The sequence below is a fragment of the Podarcis muralis genome, chromosome 16 (assembly GCF_964188315.1).
Source record: "Podarcis muralis chromosome 16, rPodMur119.hap1.1, whole genome shotgun sequence".
NCBI lineage: Eukaryota > Metazoa > Chordata > Lepidosauria > Squamata > Lacertidae > Podarcis > Podarcis muralis.
Window position 1 is genome coordinate 34,708,915 of NC_135670.1, and position 21,856 is coordinate 34,730,770.

General features: G+C 47.6%; 1 protein-coding gene across 2 annotated transcripts in view; it reads right to left on the bottom strand.

Moving 5' to 3' along the window:
- ADGRD1 (adhesion G protein-coupled receptor D1) overlaps positions 1-17,929 on the bottom strand; it is a 272,664-nt gene extending 254,735 nt beyond the window's left edge. Inside the window, exons 1-4 of one of the 2 annotated variants that reach the window (XM_028710563.2) lie at positions 17,197-17,929; positions 17,038-17,074; positions 6,045-6,128; positions 1,006-1,101 (exon numbers count right to left, since the gene is read on the bottom strand). In XM_028710563.2, the coding sequence (XP_028566396.2) occupies positions 1,006-1,101; positions 6,045-6,128; positions 17,038-17,074; positions 17,197-17,250 (271 nt within the window). In that variant the 5' untranslated portion in view covers positions 17,251-17,929. The remainder of the gene's footprint in view (positions 1-1,005; positions 1,102-6,044; positions 6,129-17,037; positions 17,075-17,196) is intronic. The other variant, XM_028710564.2, reaches the window with a different exon arrangement.
- Positions 17,930-21,856: the final 3,927 nt, after the last annotated feature.

Sequence of the window (21,856 nt, forward strand, 5' to 3'; positions counted from 1 at the left end):
AGCCAATCCAGTGCTTCTAACCATTGCACTCAGGCACCCCCAAGCTCATTTCTGGGGAACTCACAAGGGATGGCTGTGGGCTCTGCTGTCTCTCAGCTTCTGCCCCCTGCAACTGGCAGAGCCAATAAGGGCCCTTAAACATTACATTGCAATTCATGAGCCATAGTTACGGATCATCTGTAAAGCACAATGTAAAACCATGGCGTGAAGAAGGTTTTAATTTACCGTGGTTAAGTGCTACATGTGCACCAAGCTAACCATGGTTAATGCAATTTCCATGTCTCTCTGCTTTCTCTTCTTTTTGAGGTGACAAGTAGATGGTATACAGTAGATCCAAGTTGAGGTATACAGTAGATGGTTTCTGAGGCAGCAGAATGCAGCTTAGCAAACCATGGTTTCACAGTATTTTTGATATTGTAACCAGAGTTAAGGCCACAACCCTTGGTTAGACCTAATCATCCTGTTTTGTCTCCTCTGGACCTACTGGAGTATCATTTACTACAAGCTGAGATATACAGTAGATCAGGCATAGGCAAACTTAGCCCTCCAGAGGTTTTTGGCCTACAACTCCCATGATCCCTAGCTAACAGGACCAGTGATCAAGGATTATGGGAATTGTAGTCCCAAAACATCTGGAGGGCCGAGTTTGCCTATGCCTGCAGTAGGTGGTTTCTGGGGCAGCAGAATGCAGCTTAGCAAACCATGGTTTCACAGTATTTTTTGATATTGTAACCAGAGTTAAGGTCACAAACCAAAGTTAGACCTAATCATCATCCTGTTTTGTCTCCCCTGGACTTACTGGAGTATCATTTACTGAACCTGTATACCCACAAAGAAACTCCTTTATACTCTGTTTTGAGAGGGAGAATTTCCATTTAAAACCATACAGATTTAAAATAATTTTTAAAGAAAAACGGTGCCTGCTTTAAAACCACGTCTAGCTTACAGCATTATTCAGAATGGCCCGAGAGTGACAAACGCAGAAGAATCATACTGAATCCTCACCTACAGTTGCAGAGAAGTTAGAGTAGGCAGAATCATTGGTATATACAAAAGTAGAATTATGGGAAGGAAGCACAGTGAAGTTGTGGAATCTTAAAGCTGGGTGGAACGACAAAAGACAAAAAAAAAAAGAGAAAAGCAACACAATGAATAAATGCAAGATGAATATGAATCAGCCAGTCTGTATCTCTCAATGTGAGGAGTGAACAGTAAAGTAGTGAAAGCTCCTCCCGGGGGATTGTACCCAGACTGGGGACAGCGAGCACATTCAGTAGCAGATGGCTTGGTGGGGCAGAACTGCTTACCAGGAGAGAGAAGGGGAGGTGGCATGGAGGGTGTCGCGGTGCTAATGTACTGGCAGACACACTGGATTGGTTCCATTGATGCATTTGCCCTGCACCACCTGCCCTGCTGCCTCGCCCTTTGTGGAGGTAACGCTCCGCTTTGCGAAGGCAAAACTCGCACCAGACATGCAACAGTATGTCAAGGAGCGTTATGCCTGCTTTCCCTGACCTTCTTGGCTAGAAAACAGGGTTTTCCCCCTGACTTTTGTTTTCTCACAATTTGTTTGTTAGACATATTGCTTGGCTGGAGCATGACCAGGGACACAGACGTAATCAAGTATTGGGGGAAAGTATTCAGGGAAGCACCTGCTGACATGTGTATTTGCTAATGCTGGAAATGTGCTTAGATGGAAATATGTTAAGTTCAGGGTGGTTTCACTACTGTTTCCAATTGTTGACTTCTGCTAATAAAATGAGCCTCGGCAGAACTAGTCGGCAGCTTGCTTGGAGAATGCTTGCCAGCGTGCTTCTGCACAGCTCACCTGCATCCAACCTCCTGTCGTCTCTGTTACTCCAACAGCCCTTCCAGCCCAACCCATCTGCTGCTGAGCACATCCTACCCCACCTAGAGCGTGGGTTTGCCCTACCTAAGACTTTCTTTTTTCCAGGGGTGAGGGAGTGGGGAGAGGGACACAGAACATGTTTTGTCATAGGGTAGCCTCCAATTAAAGAGAGAGTGCTTGTTTTTTGGAATGGTGGGGTGGAGGAAATCTTATTAAGAAATGAAAAAGCGTGATGGCCAGTTCCTCACCCACCCACCATATCCTTTTTTAAAAAAGAGACATTGCTTCCAGCTCCACCCACCTGGCCTCTTCAGGTCTGCCATGCTAAGCTGACTCCCTGGCTCAAGGTAGAATTTTCAAAATTAACATCACTCTTATCATGCAAGCTCACCTTTGGGGGGGCGTATCTCAGGTCATTTCCACACCGTACATTTAAAGTACTCTTATACCACTTTAACAGTCATGGCTTTCCCCCAAAGAATCCTAGGACCCGTAGTTTGCTAAGGGTGCTGAACTCACAAACCTACCATTCCAACAAGCAGCGTTCTTTCACAGCCTGCACCTGTTTTGGAATTGTTTTTAAGATGCCATACCACTTGTATATTTGTCGCCCAGGGCTCCTTTAGGAGGAAGTAAGGTAAAGGGACCCCTGACCATTAGGTCCAGTCGTGACCAACTCTGGGGTTGCGGTGCTCATCTCGCTTTATTGGCCGAGGGAGCCGGTGTACAGCTTCCGAGTCATGTGGCCAGCATGACTAAGCCACTTCTGGCGAACCAGAGCAGAGCACGGAAACACCGTTTACCTTCCTGCCGGAGCGGTACCTATTTGTCTACTTGCACTTTGACGTGCTTTCAAACTGCAAGGTTGGCAGGAGCTGGGACCGAGCAACGGGAGCTCACCCCATCACGGGGATTCGAACCACCAACCTTCTGATCGGCAAGTTCTAGGCTCTGTGGTTTAACCCAGGAAGAGCGGGGTATAAATTAAGTAAACAAATAAAATCCAAGCACCCTTGACAAGCTGCAGTTTCTCCATGGATTCCCCACAGCTGTTAAAGTGGTATAAGCATGATTTATACGTATGGTAAGGATCCGACCTAAATGACAAAGCATCTTCCAGGTCCAACCCCTGCCACATAGTGGTGCAGCAATAAAATGGCTAGCATGTTTTCAAAGCTAAGCAGGATCCAGTATGGTTTCAAATTGGATGGGAGACCACGTGTTGAGATTCCTGCATTGCAGGGGGTTGGACTAGATGAGAATTGGGGTCCCTTCCAATTCTAGTATTCTATTATCTCTAGATAGGCCCCGGAAAGACCCCTGCCTGAAACCACAGTTGTCTGCCAATCAGTGCAGACAACACTGAACAAAGTTCTAAAAACTCTGGTGTTCCCCCCAAAAGGCAACCAACACCTCATTTGTGTGCATTGGTGATGCCATTTGGGCTAAATAAGCAATGGCACTCGCAGCCAAGAGAGAATGGTATTGGCGCTTCACTCGGGAACTCCCATGTGCCCATGTCCCATGGGGACTCCCATCAGTGGAGGCCAATTCTCATCAAGACTGTTGAGACTGGAGGACCACAGCAGGTGGAGTCAGATTCACTGACAGCCAGAGCCAGTTAAGTCTGCTTTCACTCCCATCCTCTGTTGAGTTCCACAAAGGCAACACCAAGAGCAAGGCAGAGGAGGCTAACAGCCACCAGTGGTACCCTGTGGTCTGGTTGTAAGTAGGAGGACAGGAGGACAAGGGCACAGTGAGGTTGGTGGGGCAGTGCCCCACTGGCACCAATGGACCCAGACTCCACTGATTTCATAGCAAATAGCCATTTAAGTGTTACAGGAAAAAAATTACTTGCTGCTCCACTATTTCCCCCCAGAACACAGAGATACCTTGCATCAAAGTCACCTCCAAAATGTGTGTATATATATGTATCACTTCTATCCATCTAATCTATCTATCTATGCATGTATCTAAAAAAAGCCAGTCTGGTGACGCTGGTATCTGCAGAAACAAGCAATTGAGAGATACAGAACTGGATTTACAGCCACACAAAGATTTCAACAAATGAAATGGATTAACATGAAATGCAAGCTTATGACGCTCTGAGGATTGATGACCGGGAAACATGGAGTGAAAAAAACACAACTGCGTGGAATTCATGGCGGATGCGAAGGCTGAGTTGGGTGGGTACAAGTAAATAAAACATGAAAGACTCTTTGGCTACCGAAGGAAGAAATGCATGTAATCAGAGAGTGATATCAAAGCAGCGATTTTGCTGCTGCGGCATCCATAAAAGGAGACCTTCTAGGACAGGGCTGGAGAACCAGGTAACCTCCAGATGCTATTGGACTACAGTTCCCATCAGCCCCAAACAGTAAGGTCAATGGTCAGGAATGGCGAGAGCTGTAGCCCAGCAACATCCAGCCAGCCACAGGTTCCCCATCCATGTCCAAGCAGGCTCCCTGCTGTTATGACTTTACACAACCAAAACAATACATACAGCCCCATCTTATTACTGTCTACTCAAAAGTAAGGCCTACTGAGTTCAATGGCACTTGCTCCTGTGTGAGGCGTGTGTAGGTTTTGCAACCTTAGTCCTGGTTCACATATGCATGCTTCGCAGTGTTAGAAACCCAGATATGTAAGCTAGGTGTCAAATGGCTCCTTAAACCAGGGTTACAGTTGCCAAAATGGAATGCCTAGCTGCCAGAGACAGAGAGCTTGAAAGTTGTATTTTTCAATATGACTTTTTGGTTCCTGAAATTCGTTACGATTGTGCAGGTAAAATATCACAGATAGGATTCCAAAGAATGTGTTGCTAGTGTGTGGAAACAGTCAAGATCCCCAGGCATGTACCTCCAGATGGTAGAGATGTCAGGTGCCACCCTGACACCTGGGTATCTTCACTTGGTCACAAAGTGGTCAATAGCCAGATGCCAAATGTGCCTGGCACCAAGCAAATTTCAAACGCTGCATGCTCATTGTTCATTGGATCAAGGCTTGTTGCATGTCTGAATGAGCCATCACAGAGCATCAGTTGCCATAAAGAAAAGTTTGAGATCATGGGAAGTTGTCACAGAATCAACACATTTCATTGGAGAGGGTGGGGGTACCTATTCATATATTCGCCTGCCACCTTTAAGGTTCAGTCTTAATGGGAGATGAAGTGGTCAAAGGACTTCTGAACTGTACCACTTCATGCAGTGGTGGTAGTGAGAGACGACTGAACACTACACATTGTATGTGTTGGGTGAACAACTCCACACAGAAATTAGCATGTCAGGGGAGAAGGTTTGGACCAGGACACACTTCTCCCTGACATGCATCTTTTTATGAGCATTCAACCCACACATGCACCCTGAAGTCAAAAGTGGTTCCGTCCAAGCCTCGCTCATTGCTATTTCTGCTTCTGTGGACCAGCCTAAACGCTGGATAAATCTCGTGATGGGGTACCAAGTCAAGTGCGATTCCCATGCATTTGTGAACCAGCCTGGGGTGCTTACGTTCCTAATCCAAACACAAACCACAGGGAGCATCGTCAGAAGGCAAAAGGCATGCTTTGTGCCTATATTTACATAATACACACACAAATCCAACCACAGTCCACAAACACAAATGAGTTTCAGCGCAGGATCTAAAGGACAGCATGAACAAAAGCCTTCTTGGGATTGGGGGATGGAGGAAGACCACTTTCAGACGTGGGGCAAACATGCATTACCCCACAGACACACACACACCCAGTACCCCCAAACTGTGTTAATAATGCATAGCTTTATCCCATGTGGTTTCCATGTGACGGAGGCACCACTTGGTAGTATACCAAGCACAGGAGTAATTTTTAAGCACGCACAACACAGCTGGTTATCATTGCCCCTCCGAACCCCTCCGAACCCATCATCAATGTTTCAGTTTGGCTCATGAGGTTGCCCACCCGCCAATATTGTCTTTGAAAGCATAGTTCTGTGTGGGTCACCAGCCCGCCTCTTCCCCCACCAAAGATCAATGGAGTCTGTGGTTTGAAATGCCAACAGAAAAGGTCATTTGGGTCCAAAACATTTGCTGGGCCAATCGACAAACACAAGTGGGTAGCCCACAAAGCCAGTGTTTTTCAACCTTGCTTTCTTACACTCTGAATTTCAAAAAGATTTAAATCACTCTAAAGGGATTGGGGAATCGCCGTTCTTCGATCTACCTCCATTTGCGTCTCGCAACTCATGGATTCCTTCCACAGCCCCCAGAGGCCAATAATGCGATGCTTGGGCCAGGACATCAAAACCTGTCAAGAAAACACAATGTCAAGGACTGCTTTGAAGATGTCTTCCACAGGGACGCAGGGAGCGTCTTATACAAAGTCTGACCATTGAGTTCATCTAGTTCAAGTATTGTCTACACTGACCATCAGCAGCTTCCCAGGATTTAAGGCAGTGTGGTAGAGTGGTTAGAATGTCAGACTGAAACCTGGGAAACCAGGGTTCAAATCCGCCACTCCAGCCTTGAAGCTCACTGAGTGACCATTGGCCAACTCCTGTCTCTCAGCCTAACCTACCCCACAGGGTTGTTGTGGGGCAAAGTGGGGAGAGGGAGAGCCACCTGTGCCACCCTGAGCTCCTTGGAAGAAAGGTGGGAAATAAATAAACAAGCCCTATCTGGAGACACCAAGATTTGAACCTGGGACCTTCTGCATTCAAAGCAAATGTTCTGCCACTGAGCTACAAGCTTTCTCTTGAGCATAATGGGAATAGGATCAACTCCTCTCCAGCAAATGAAGCAAACACATATTGGTTCCCTTATTATTATTTTCCATTTCACTTCATTTATTTAATTTGTGATTCACTTCCCATGAGGCACCTCAAAGTGATTTACAGTGTACTAAAAAACATAAGCAGAGCGTTTGAATAGATAAAAACCAATTAAAAGCTAATTATAGAGATGAGAACAAATTTTTTTAAAAAAAATAAAGCAACATCAATAACGCATATACAGTCAATTCAAATCCATTGCAGGTACCAGCTCAGATTACTGAACAAACCCAAAATCTCTACTCAGAAGGCGTTGAAAGAGGAAAGCCTTCAATGGGTCATGAAGAGATAGTCTGAAATGAGGCAGACAGTGCAGTGTAGTGGTTAGAATATTGCAGTAGGACCTGGGAGATCGGGGTTCAAATCTCCACCCAGCCATAAAGTGGTGACCTTGTGCCAGTCATTGCTTTTCAGCCTAACCAACCTCACAGGGTTGTTGTGGAGTTTAAATGGCAAGGGGTAGACCTGTGTTAGCCACCTTGAGACACTTGGGGAAAGGTGAAGTACAGTATAAGTTAACAATACTGATATGCAATGGGAAGGAGTTTCCAAGGGTAGGCGCTGCCACACAATGTATGTATTTATGTTTGTTTCATTCAATGAGTCTACTCTGAGTAAGACTAGCACTGCATGCAATCCCATGGGGGGGGGGGGTTAGATGTGGAAGAATGGCCTCAATCTGCAAAGAAACATCTGGAAAAGCAAACATTTAACAATTCCACCATTCTGCGCGCACGTGCACACGCAGAGAGAGAACATCTGTGGGCTTTTGTTTTCTGCTTTCTGCTTCCTACCAGCAAATAAATAAGCCCCGCAGCTAATCAGTAATGTTGAGTTTCCTTAAGTGCTTTATTCAGCTGCAGATGGTCATCTGCACTGAGATCGAAGTGCACAAGCTAACAAAGAACAAGCCCTCCAAGGGCTTTTGCTTCCCAGTGACAACATAGCTGCAGAATACCAACGTAAGAAGAGTCTGAATCAGGCCAGGGGCCCATCTAGTCTGGCATATTGTTGCTGCAGTGCCCAAACAAATGCCCTTGGGAAGCCCACTGTGCTGGGCCCAGGGGTTAACCCGAGCAACGTGGTCCAGGTCCGGTCCTGAATCCAAGAATTCCACAAAGAGTCAGTCCAACAGGGCCAAGGCAGGACACAAGGCAGGGAACCAGGCAAGGACAGGTACAGGATCTCAGGCAGGGTCTGGCATACAGCAATGTCTGGCATACAGCAATGGCATACAACCTAGGGCCGGGTCCGACAGCCTTTTATCTTTGTTGGGGTAACAGCCGGTCCTGATTCCCCAGCAACTCACCTCCCTGTTTCACCCAAAGGCGAGCACTCCTCCTGCGAGTACTCAGGTCTCTCCTTCTCTCAGACCTTAGTCTCTGCAGCTCAGGAGAGGTTGGTGGGTTACTAGACCCAGAGGCCGCCTCAGCCTCCCCTGACCCAACCGGTAGTGGAGCAGCTGTAAGTGGATTGCCCAGCTGAAGGCAACGAGGTCATCCCACATCTGGAGCCAGGGCAGGCTCAGGCCCCTGACTCAGCCCAGCTGGTGTTTGTTGCAGGGGAACCTGTGCAGACTGGGGCTCTTCAGAATCAGGCCCCAGACTTGGTCCAGATGCTGCCTGAGGCAAATGATCTGATGTGGACTGAGGCCCTTATGGTTCCGAGCCCGAGCCCCAGGCCATCACACCCACAAGTGGGAAATGAGTACAACAGTTCTGGCATTCAGAGCCATATTGCCTCTGACAATGGACATAAGCCCATCATGGCTAGTAGGCCTTGGTTGGTCCTTCCGTGCAGGAGGCTGAAATGATGGTTCAGGTGGCCCAGCGTGGGGTGGAGGCATAGATGAAGGCAGGGATTGTTGTCTATATAGCACAGGAAGACATTTTAAAGTGTTGGCCCTAGCAAGCAGGGAGGGGGCTTACTTGGGACCCTCTTCAGGCAGCCCGAAACCTTGGGTCAGTTCTGCTCAGACAACTTCCTCTCCTCAAAGGCTATCACACATTCACCCTTAGCCAGAAGCACTTTGTGAGCTTGGGGGGTGGGGGAGGGGGTGGATTCTGATTCTACAGTATCTTCCTGCAAGTGTTAAGGGCCCACAATACCAGTTCAAAGTGCTTTTGTAGAAATAAGACCCGCTTTAATAAATAGTGTGGGTTGAAATTGGTAAAGAAGATCTATTCAGCTGGAAGCTCCCTGGGGACTGTGCATACACATCATTTCCTCCTCTTTCATTCTGAAGAAACAAACGGAGGTTATCTACAGCAGGGGGAAATGTCCTAGGAGTTTATTTAGTCCCGGCAGTGTGACTGGCAAAGTTGGAACTAAAATAGCAAGTTTGATCACTGCCAGAGATCCAGGACTTCTGGGGCTAAAGTACCACTTACTAGTTAAAGGCTTGCTGTTAGGGAAACTGGGTGTGCTTGGAACAATGGGTTGTATCAACTGTAAGGCCAAGTTAAAGTCACTTAATGGGATATCTATTCTGTTGGCGAAATGTTTTACTCCAGTAGACCACTATTGTTGCACAAGCGCTGGTAACTTTGTTTCTCAATAGACCCTGCAATCTGTTGCATGGCATGTTTCCGCTGGTGCAACTGTTGCATTTGATTCCTCTGTGGTGCAAACTTAAAGCATACCTATCTGCAAGCACATACTCATCTTTGCCACTGGGGGCACAATATTTGCCTGGGCCTGGGCAACCCATGCTATGTCACTGCCAGCCACCAGGGCTTATAGTGTGGCTCTCCAGGGTTTCAGAGCAGCAGTCTTTCCCAGCGATCGAACCTGGGACCTTCTTCACCCAAGGCAGATGCTCTGCCACTGAGCCATGGCCCTTCCCCTAAACTGTTCTTCGCTTCTGCCTCCTGGCTTGTTCTCTGGTCCCAACTACTGGCTTGCCCCATTGCCCCTGGTTCCTGGCTCCTCAGTCACCTGACTGTTGCTCACAGGGCAGTCCTAACAAAGAGAGTTTTGCTGCTCTGCCCAGAGATGCCAAGAACTGAAGCTGGGACAGTTGGAGGGCAAATCATGTGCTGTAACAACAAGAAGCAATACCTCATGATAACCATTTGCTCTACCACCAAGTGGGGGGGGGGGGAGGGAGAGAATTTCCATTTGGTTTGCATTAAAATTCTGCCTAATTCACACTTCCACAAAACACAACCCAAAAAAACTTTAAAATATTCTTGCTGACTAGGCCTCGCTGATGTTGAAAGGGAGGAGCAAGCAGGGGCGTCTTACCCATAGAGGCTAGTGGCACAGGGTGCCAGGGCTCCAAGTTGTGGAGGGCACCAGGGAAGAGGTGGAGGCTGGACGCAGCACCTCCCAGCATCAGCTCGATGCCCTCACCCGCCTCCGCCATGCCGTGCCAAAGCAGCGCCACTCTCAAAGCCTCCGCCTGCCATGGCCACCACAGCACGGAGCGGCCAGCTGAGCCGGGAGCTGTCGCATCCAGCCTCCGCCTCTTCCCCACCGGAGGAGCTGCCCTCCAGCCGCTGCCCGCCTCGTCCAGCCCTGCAAAGCTGGGCACATCGCCGGCAGCACCGTCCTCCCTTAAAAAGGTCAGCAACTCTGGGAAACGGGGGGGGGGGCGCCGGAGGGATCTTTGCACCACGGTGCCAGATATGCTTAAGACGGCCCTGGGAGCTGGCTGCCTCGTCCCCGGCCTGCAAGGTGCTGGGGTGAAACCATCACAGTTTGGAGCTAGGGCAGTTTCACCCTGGTGCCTCACAGCATCGGGGACAAGGCATCTAGCGTCTCCTGCCCTTCTTCGCTGAGGAGCCACCTGCCCACGCAGGCAGCCGAGGGAGGAACAAGCTACATTGGCCCTGTCCAATGTAACTTGTTCTTCCCTCAGCAGTATGAGGGCCAGAGTGCGATGGCGGTTTCACCTGGTGGTATATTGCAGGTGAAACCGCTACTGCTCCTGAGCTCCTTCTGCCACCAGCTCCTGACTGCAGCTGGTTTCTGCTTCGGCACGCTGGGCGCTGGTGGCAGAAGGACTCAGGAATGTTGGCGGTTTCACCCATGATATACTGCCGGGTGAAACCGCCATTGTGCTCTGGCCCTCGTACCAGTCCTTAGTGAAGTATCTATACCCCACCCAGGCCTATTGCTGACCCAAGCATTTGATGCTGACCTTGACATTATCAGTTGTGAGAATATGCAACTGTTTTTAAATGTTCTTGGGTGTTCTTAATGTTCTGAAACGTTTTTAGCTTCTTTTAATTTTATTGTTTTAACACTGGGGGTTTTCACCGCCACGGAGACGAAGAGTGGGTTAGAAATTCAATAAGCAGCAATAACAGTGATAAACATCTCATACTTGATGTGGAAATATGGGAAACGGAACGTAAGATCAGACAAATGAGAAACTGAAACGGACAAACTCATCCATCCTAAGCTGTGGCCCATCCACATTGTGTGGAAGGAGTGCAACCCTGCAAAATGGATTTTATGAGAGTTAGCTGGCACAACTGAGCGATGGAATTTGATTTAATACTTTGTTCTGCAGCGTAAGCATTCAAGCCACACAATTGTTAAATCAACAAGTCTATTTGAAATCCTGTGTCTGTTTTTTCTTTCTTTTTTTAAGTCAAAGCAATACAAATAAAATATTCAGCGTGAAACATTGCCTGTGAAGAATCAGGAAGGATGAGCAGACCCAGTGCTAAAGAAACAGACTGTTGCTCACTAATACCCATATATAATCTGGAAACAGAATCTTTCTTATGAAAGAATAGAGGTGCATCTATTCCAATTGTATATTTTGTTTGCATGCCCTGGCATTCTCCCAGGTCCCTGGAGGAGAGCGAGGGAAAGAAAAGGGCATGTGAGGGTGGAGGGACGTGGTGGTGGTGGGGAAATTGTAATCAAGTTGTGAAGTTTCATGACTTGCAGCCCATGATCCGCAATGAACACATTGTCCAAACATTCCAGAAACCTTGTAAAAATTCAGATCACCACTTAAAATAAAACAAAAGCCATTTTTCATGGGTGTTTCAAACCCTGTGCCTCATAAATGGCAGAACCTATGAGGTAGTGAAAGATGGAGGGTGGGGTCCCTGTCTCTCTTTGTCTCCCCAATGCCCCCAACCCTTCTTTCTCCAGGACTAAACTGCTTCTGGCACAACGGAACACCGTGACAGAAACCAGAGCGCACAGAAACACCATTTACCTTCCCACTGCAGCAGTACCTATTTATCTACTTGCCCTGGCCTGCTTTCGAATGGCTAGGTTGGCAGGAGTTGGGAAAGAGCAACGGGAGCTCACCCTGTTGAGGGGATTTGAACCGCCAAACTTCTGATTGGCAAGCCCAAGAGGCTCAGTGGTTTAGACCACAGTGCCACCCACATCCCTATTTGCTAATCCAATCTGCACTTGTTGCACAATAGCAATTCCCATCATGTCCCTTTAGCGATGATCTCACAATGTCATTTTGAGGAAGCATTGGGGGGGGGGGGCTTCCACTGAGAGAAGTGGAATGGAAACCAAGCCTTACAAGGAATGCTTGAGGGAGCTGGGTATGTTTAGCCTGGAGAAGAGGAGATGTGAAGGCCATCTTCATATATCTAAAGGCTGTCACATGGAGGATGAAGCAAGCTTGTTTTCTGCTGCCCCGGAGTGTAAGGCCCAAACCAGTGGATTCAAATTACAGGAAAGGAGATTCCAACTAAACATTAGGGGAAACTTCCCAGTGGTAAGAGCTGTTTGACAGTGAAATAAACTACCTCAGAAGGTGGTGGATTTTCCTTCTTTGGAGACTTATAAAGAGAGGTTGAGTGGCCATCTGTCAATGATGCTTTAGCAGTGATTCCTGCATTATAGGGGGATTGGTGTCCCTTCCAACTTTGCAATTCTATGAGTCTAAGTTCCACCGACGGTCATTTTGAAAAGAGAGAAGGAAAGGAATGCGGTCACTGCTGCAGCAAATCAATAAGCCCCCTCAAAGCCCGCAAATAATGTCTAATGTCCCCCCCCCCCCCACATTACCATTAACTCCCTTCAAATTTGTCACGTACAAATTAGGAGGCATTTTCTTACGGTGATCCCTAGCCATGGCCTGGGATCATGCTAATAATGAAATGTGTTGGTGGTGGCATGGGTACTAGCCAATACATACAACCTTTTTAAAAGAAAAAACAGAAAGAAAATCAATAGAATTGAGCTGCCTAGTGACAGGAACCGCAGCAATATTAAACCATCTTTACCGTTCTTTTTTTAAAATTACATCTCCTTTCACTGAGAAGGAACTTGCAGCAATCAGGAGAGAAGTAGCCCATTCAGGAAAGGCCTTATGGAACGTGCATTTTTAAAGGACCATTTGAAAGGCAAAGGCAGTCCTTGCTTCACTGATTTTTTTTTCCATTCTCCTAAGGGAGACCAACCACTCTACATTTTAAGCCTTCCGTTTAAGGACCATCCTTCAGCTCATTAATTTTGATGTAGGAGTAAAGAAAGAGTAAGTATGGAGCAGGATTAAAGCAGCAGCAGCAATGGAGTCAACCTCTTCTCTTTCTTTGCAGGATAATACATCCTGAAGAAATACGGTTGTTAATTAAAAGAAAGAAAGAAAAAAGAAATGGGCATCAAAGCTGCTGTGGAGACTCTGAAAAGATTTGTATCAGGAAACGGCCTAAGGCTTGGCCTGGACTTTCCAGTCTATAAAATATGTGGCACTTACAGTATCCATCCCAGCCACAAAAAGCAGATGTTATTTGCGTGAACAGATCTGGAGAGGTTTTTAACATTGAGCTGCAAACCAGCCACTCGTGCTGAGGCTGAGCTTCAGAGCAACCATAATTGCAGCAGAGCGTGGAGCAAGTTTTCGGCATTGCTGAAACCGCAACCGAGATCATTGCAAGTGGGATTGTGCGTATGGTTCCCAGTTCATTAAGGAGCCTGCTCACTGGGGCAAGATGGAGCAGAGCTCTACCACTATCTTTTTCCCTGCACCCCAAAACCCACAGCTCTACCTCAGTGGTCCTATGCCCCACAATCATATTCATAAACTTATAATTCAAGAAAGTCTCTCAAGTCTTTTCTGTGCCTCTCACAAACATCACTATAGCCAGCAGGTCTCACTCTTCACCTGCCTCTGGGTGGGGAGAGTTGGAACTCAGCTTAACCTATCTCACAGGTGTGAATTCAGGTAGATGCTGTACAATTGTACTACAGTGTGTCTGGAGTGCATGCAGGAGCCAGGCCCTGTGGCCGGTAGGGCCTTGCAGGACTGGGGCGTTCCTAAGTTTGTTCTGAAGAGGCACGACGCGGCCGCACAGGTGAGGCCAATGGTAACTCACAGCACCTGGTGGCAAGAGTCAGGAAGGGATATAAGGTCAGCATTTCCCTTTGGCTCTTTGCCACAGCAACACGCTTCCTGTGTTGCTGCATTTAGCTTCTTGACTCCTTGCTTCCTGATCCTCAGACCCTTGGCTTCTTGACTCCCGGCTCTCTGACCCTTGGCTTCTGGGCTCCTGGCTTCCAGACTCTCATTCGTGCTCCCACCCCACCATCTGGCCCCCGGTCCTGACGTCCTCTGCCAGGACTTTGACATCCCATAAAATGGACCGTGGCACAGTGGAAAATTGTGTTATGGACAGGATCCGTTCTGGAGGCCCGTCCGTAACACAGAACTGACGCAAGCCAAAGTGCCGCGTCTGTGCACGCACGCAGCACGATTTAGCGCTTCTGCACGAGCAGTGAAATCCGGCAGTATCCCATTCTGGTACTTGCAGGTTGCCGAGGGACGCAACACGAAAACACGTAACCTGAAGCAGACACAACATGAGGTATGACTGTACTGCGTTGCTTAAATGTCTACAGCACCAGGTCCAGGGGTCATCTGGTGGGGCAGGAAAGAAGAAGAAGAAGAAGAAGAAGAAGAAGAAGAAGAAGAAGAAGAAGAAGAAGAAGAAGAAGAAGAAGAAGAGGAAGAGTTTGGATTTGATATCCCGAAGGAGTCTCAAAGCGGCTAACAATCTCCTTTCCCTTCCTCCCCCACAACAAACACCCTGTGAGGTGAGTGGGGCTGAGAGACTTCAGGGAAGTGTGACTAGCCCAAGGTCACCCAGCAGCTGCATGTGGAGGAGCGGGGACGTGAACCCGGTTCCCCAGATTATGAGACTACCGCTCTTAACCACTACACCACACTGGCCATTGCTTCTCCTTCCTGCTCCGTCCACAGATGCTGTCATCCAGCCCACTGCTCAGCTTTCCGCAACTGATCAAGGGCTCCAGGTGTGCCACACAGGGAGCGGGAGCGAGAAATAGATGGCAGAACCTGCACCAGAAGATTCTAACATACAGAAATGTTCTTCAGCTCTAAATTGGGGGAGCTTAGTTCTGTTTGTGTCTGTGTTGTGCATAGAATGTTTTCATATTTTTAAGGCAAGTTTCTAATCCTTGTGGCTGCAATAATATAGATTAACTGCCCTATGAAATCTCAGAAGGGTGCCTGATTAAGGTTTATAGCATTGAAGGGTGGAGCCTGGGTGTCAGGATGAGCAAAGATGTTGGTTTCTCACATTTCCTCCTTTTTCCAATCTTAAACTCTTCTCTTCACATTTCCACATCACTTTGCAATTTTCTTAAGAAATCCATTATGAAAATTCATCATTTTAGTGTGTGCTTCTCCTTATGTACGCATTTTAAATGCAATCTTGCCTAATATACACTTTTTTTGAAAGCAATGTTCCAGAATATATGCATCTTTTTATGTCATTTTCACTAAGCTATGAACTTTCATGCACACTTTGCATTTTGCACACATTATTTGACTAGAGAACCACATTGCAAAATTGAGAAAAGTGCAATTTTCAAAGGATAGCTGTGTGTTCCCGTGTTGCCTCGCAAACTGCAGATTAGGTAGGTTTGCCTTTAAATGGAAACGCCGCGCAAGGTTTTGACTGCAAGATTGCACGTTTCATAACCGTTACTTGAGGCATTCAAGCAAAAATCTGCATAGCACCCCTATTAATGCAAAGTTTGTTGAAATATTTATCACAGTTTGCTTTATGGGAATGTAAGAGCATTAAGCATCTGGTTGCAGGATATTCCTGGACACATCAGAAGGGAACTGTAATAATCACTCAAAACTGCTCCTGGTATGAGAGCACTCTGTGGTGAATTGTCACCACATCTGCCACCAGTCAGCAGAGAGCAGCTCCCAAGTGTTAAGCTGCAAGACGTGAGCCTCTCCAATGTTCAGTTACAAGTGGTGTTCTCATACTTGTCAAATATTAAAAGGAAGTACCGTATTTTTCGCTCTATAAGATGCACCAGACCATAAGACTTTTTGCAACTGCATTGTACTTCTTGTTTTGCCCCCCATTTGTTACATTTTTATGAAGGGGCCAGCACACACGGCCCCTTTGCTTTTAATCTATAGATTTATTTTTAACTACATTCCTATAATTCCAACTGGCTGGAGGTTTTGGGTGGTTTGAAAAATATTTTTAAGCCTCACAACAACTTGGTAGGTAGATTAGGTTGACATGCACACCAGACGGGGCCTTCTCAGTGGTGTCTCCAGAACTGTGGAACTCTCTTTCCATTGATTTGTGCCCCGCCCCCGCCAGTACATGCATTTAGACAAGAGTTGAAGACTTTCCTCTTCAATGCTTCCTTCAACTGAGAACGCAATCTGGTTAGCTTAAGCTTTGTAAAGCATCCTGTATGTTTGCTAACATGGCTATTTCACGTTAACATGTTTCCTCCTTCTTGTTTGTATGTTGCTTTGTGAGGGCACAGCCCTTAAAAGCGACTGAAATTAAACTTTGAATAAATAAAGAGTGACCAGCTCAATAGTTCCCAATGGGTTTCATGGATTAGTAGGAATTCGAACCCAGATCTCGAGCACTTTATCCACTACATCACACTGGTCCTTATAATTTCAGGAGTGTGTTCACGATCCAAAAAGCTGTGCCTTTGAGCCACTAAAGGAGCATAACCTCTCACATTGCTTACTAGTTTATTGGCACCCGGACAATATTGATACCCCAAGCAATCTGTTCCAATTTGCTTGCACCATGAGACCAGGTCTCTACATTTGCTGCGCCTTGGGAATCTTAAGGTACAAGCTAATCTGGGTAGTTTAGGTATTTTCCTTCTTGTGTTTTGTTTAACATATTCCATTTGATTGGAAATGTTTTACAATTATGAAAATAAGAGTAGGTACTGATTTTACATGCTTTTAATTCCATGATTATACTGCTTTGATCTACCCTGAGACCTTAGGGTGAAGGGCAGAGAAGAGAGATAGCTTGAGGTTTCAGCAAGCAAGCCTGCGCAAACAGAAGCCATCGGCCAACAAATAGCGGTGTTGTGACAATTACAAAGATTATAATCATTTCAAACCAGCAAAAACGAAACGTTCCTTACCTGGGTGTTTGCGTAGCCAGGTATGGTTTCCATACACCTGTGTGTCAAAGAAAACAAAATAGATTTATATGAATATGGCACAAGGAAGCAAAAGTGTCAAAGAAAAAAAACGGGGGAAAGGTGGAGGGTGAATCTGTCAATTCCATGGGGGTCCTTTACCTGAAATAAAATCAGCAGGGAGAGGCAACACAACAGGGACAGCAAATTCTCCATAGTTTCTGTCCTGGAAGTGAAAACCAAAGCAAACTCTCCAGTGAGTTCTCCTCGGTTCACAAAACATTAACTCTCTGCACAGGTTTGTATTCTTTTCGGAGGGACATTTCCCAGGCAGGATCAAATAAAATAATCCATTCACAGGAGAAGAGGTGATCCCTTGCCGATGCCCGACAACAAATGCTTTTTTCCCCCTTTGAAGGTGGAATACTTCAGTTGCTGGTAAATTAAATTCCAAAGAACTGAGCAAGGATGAATAGTTTAAGTGAAATCGGTACCATCCCGTGGAAAGAATCTGGAAAGTTACACGTGCAGGTTTCTGCCCACAGATCTTATTCCCAAGCGCCTTCTGCCTTCCACTCCCTTTTTTAGAAATATCTTGTTTCTGTCTGAAGCCGGTGGGTGAGGACTGGGCTGATCAATAATGAAGGAGGTCCATTCCGATTATCCACCAGGCTCTCGGTTCTTCCTCTTTCCCACAGAAACTGGGCTGGACTGAGTTGCTCTCTTCCCGTACAGACTGGGTGGCTGAAGTTTACACCTCCATCCCAGTCCTCTTTGGGTGGAGAGAAAGTCAAAATGATGTCATGCTTTCTGCTCAAACTTTGTCCCATTTGGGTACTCTGTTTCTATATCGCATTACCAGCCAGACTCCTTTGCTGGGTCCTAACACCAGCCAGTCAGAAGGAAAGGGGGAGTTGCTGGAAGGGGAGGTAGCTCAAAAAAAGAAAAAGAAAAAGTTAAACAGATGCCATGTGAGAAGGACGAAGCGAGTGCAAATCATAATTTAAATCTGCGTGAACCACAGTTTAGGTTTCTGTGTGTGAGAGAGAGAGCGCAAACGGGAGTTTTTGTTTCAATGCTATGCAAGCTTAATAGGGATGAGCAAATCTGTCAGTTGTTCTCCATTTCTCATTCTTCCAATCTTAAGTTCCGATTTCCATATCAGTTTGGGTTTTTTCAAGTCCTCACAAAAATTCAGCAACACTTTAGTGACCATTTCTCTTAACAGACACATTTTTGTGTGCAGTTTTGTCAAATATGCACACATTTGGCAAAGCAGTTTCTCCTGATATAATGCATTTTTGCATTCTGTTTTCACCAATATATGCATTTTGATGCACCTTTCAACCCAATATATGCACTTCTGTAGACATTACTTGGCTGGACAACGGCACTGCAAAATTCAGAGAAGTTTGAAGAATAGCTGGGTTTCCATTCATGAACTGCAGATTACATAGCCCTTAAATGCAAAGTGAATGGAACTTCTCCCCATCCCTCCTTGGAAGTAAGCGCCGTTGAATTCAACGAGACACATTTCTTAGAAAACACGCAGGAAGCCAGCCATAAATCCTCCAACTGCTTACTATCCACCAGGGACAGTCCCCATTTCACGGTCCCTGCTCCTGAAACTCTCTCCCAGTTCCATTTGAATTTTGCATCTTGAAAAACCATGTTAGCGTGCACACACATTATCAGGGCTGGGGAACAATCTGGAGCAAGCTGGGAGCCAGCAGCTCTGGGTCAGTTGAGGGCGGAAGAGTGATCTGGATCAGAGAAACCAGAAACTAGGAGCGGAGAACAAGCCAGGACAAAACAGAACACTGGAAGCTGCCTTATCCTTCGCCTGACGCCTGGTCCATCTGGCTCAATCTTATCTACTCGGCCTGGCAGTGACTTTTCAGGATATCAGACTAGGTCTCTCCCATCGGTACCTGGAGATCCCAGCGTTTGAACATGGGGTGCTCTGCCCATCAAGCAGATGCTGTACCACGGACACATAGCCCATCCCCTAATACAAAGCTGCCCTTCTAACCGTAGAGCTGCCATATTTTGAAGAGCAAAAAATAGGGCACATTTGCCAGGACACATCTGTAGGTGGGCCGGGGGGGGCGGAGAAAAATAGTAGCTATAGTGTTTGGGCAGTAAAAGATAAAAGGTGCATTCAAATATGTAACATTGGTAATTAAAAATGAGAATGACATACTGTCAGGGGTTCAGGAGCAGAGGCGAGGGCAAGGGAGGAAACAGAGAGCGAGGGGGAGGAGTCCGAAGAAAGGATGAGTGATGACAATGACCCGAGATCTCCGAGTCTTTCCAGTGAATCGGAAGACTCACAGAAAGGAGCGCCAGTGGCCAGAGCAAAGGGGGGGCCTAGGGGGACACCCCAGGAGGAAGGGACCAGCGGGGGTTCAGAGGGCAGCAGTTGGAAATCGGGGCCAGCGTCCCCACCAGAGCGCAGTGGAGAGGAAGGACGTCAGGGATCGAGCCCTGGCAGCTCGCAGCAGGGAGGAGGGCATGAGTCAGGAGTGACCACGCCCCCATCGGGGAGCGAAGAAACGGTCAAGCGGAAAGTGGAAGGCTGGGCGCGCGCGCCAAGTTCAAATGCACAGGAAGGCGGCGCAGTAAGCAGCCCGGAAAGGGAGCCAGGTCCTAAAGCCCGACGCAAGGAGACAGGAGGGTCCGGGGGGTCAGCGTCAGAGGAGTCCCGGAGGGAGGAGACCACGGGGGGCAGAGGGACCCAGAGAAGGACGGTCAGGCGGAAAAGGTGGAGTAAGGCGAGGATATTAAGTTGGTGTACGAGGGGCGGAGATTCAGACGGAGCTTCGCCGGTCTAGCCATAAGACGTAGAGTTGCACGCAGCAGCTTGGAAATGGAAACTGTAACTCAATAAAGACTTTTATAAAGTGAACGCTGGCTAGCGTGATCCTCTGTGAGCTGGGATCGGAGAGCAGCTCTGACACATACCTTCAACATTTTGTGAGAAAAACTTGGGGCATGCCCCACCACCACCATCCTCCATCTCTGTCGCTCACCCCCTCCCTGCCGCTGACCCCTTCCTCACCCACCTGCTCACCCCCCCTCCTTCCCTCCTCTCTCTTACCTTTGCTGCCTTCAGCCTCCTGCTCACGAGTAATAATAATAATAATAATAATAATAATAATAATAATTTTATTATTTATACCCCGCTCATCTGACTGGGTTTGCCCAGCCACTCTGGGCAGCTTACAACATATCTAAAATCATCAATCCTCAAAACTTCCCTAAACAGGGCTACCTTCAGATGTCTTCTTAAAGTCAGATAGTTGTTTATTTCCTTGATGTCTGAACAGGGGTGGAGGAAGCCTCTTGGGCACCTGGGGCAAACCCCTCACAGGGGCAGGGTGAACCACCCATAGGGGTGGGGCATGGTGTGTGGCACCCATACAGATGGGACGGGGCACACCGTGGGGCCTCAGCCACCCTACAGCTGGGGGGAGGCAGTGGGCGGACCACGTGGAGCCTTCAAGCACCAGAGACGCGTAATTCGGGCGCACTGCAGGCCCCGCGGTGAGTGCCGCCTGCCATTTTGTCACCCGCCTCAGTAGGAACACCCGGCTTTGGCCACACCTACTGCACCCCCCCTTGCTACGCCCCTGCATCTAAAGGGACGGTGTATCACAGGGAGGGCGCCGCCACCGAGAAGCTGCATCGCCAGATGATGCAAGGTTGAGCAGCCCTGGGAAGGCCACGCCAGACCTGGGGGCCACCGAAAACAACTTGGGGCCAATAGAGGCCCCAGGAAGGCTGCACAAAGCTGCACCACCACCAGAGATGCCACAAGGATGGTGATTTTACCTCTGAAAAAGAGGAAATGTCTGGGGAAACCCCGACGTATGATAACCCTATTCTACCGGGTCAGACCATTGGTACACATAGCTGAGTACTGTCTACACCAGAGCTTTCCAAACTGTGTCGCGCGAAAGCTCTTCGTGCTCCTCCCAGGCCTGGAAAGGAGTTTATTTAATCTCTGGTTTGCTAGTAAAAAGCGTGTTCTCCAATAAATGAGAGCACGTGTTGCGGTGTGGGCCACCAGGCCAGGCCTCTTGTTGCCAGGCAGGTTAATAGTTGTTCCCTGGCACTGTGATTGGGTAACCGGGTTGCTGGGGCAAATTGTATGTTGCAAATTGGGTGGGTGGGACCATAGTCTTTAAATATTGGTGCACTCTGGTTTCTCTTTCTCTTTGCAGAGTGCATCGGATCACCCGCCCGCCCGCCCTCTTTTCCGGTTGACCTTGCTTTGCCTGTCATGGGGTCGTCTGCCTTGGCGCAGGGGCCTAGTAGGAATTTTGCCATTTGGTGATTGGCTGTGCCATTTGGTTTTTGCCTACTACTCAGCAATTCGTCACAACTTGTAAGGTTGTGGTTAGGCATTGGTTATAATATGCTGGTGGTGGAGGGGTCAGGCTGGGCCTGCCCCTCCCATTGCGCTGAAAGGAATTCCGTTAAAGGAATCCTGGGGCTTGCCATGATTTCGTCCAATCCCTGTCATGGGACCAGGGCCGCCCAATCCCTGTCATGGGAATCCTTGTCATAGGATCTGGGCCGGCAAGCTTTCGGGGAGCTGCTGGGGTGAGTGGCGTGGGTCCGATGCTTAGCTCAAATGACCCCCAGTTTGACTTTCTCTTCTACTGGCTACTGATCAGACCTCGGGATGTCAGTTCTGTCCCAGGTGGGGGGACAGATAGTCATAACCAATGTCTAAACAACCACTCACTGATTTTGTATTTTAATAAAGTTGTGGCCAAAATAGTGCCCAAAAACCAAAACTAAATTACGTGTTATG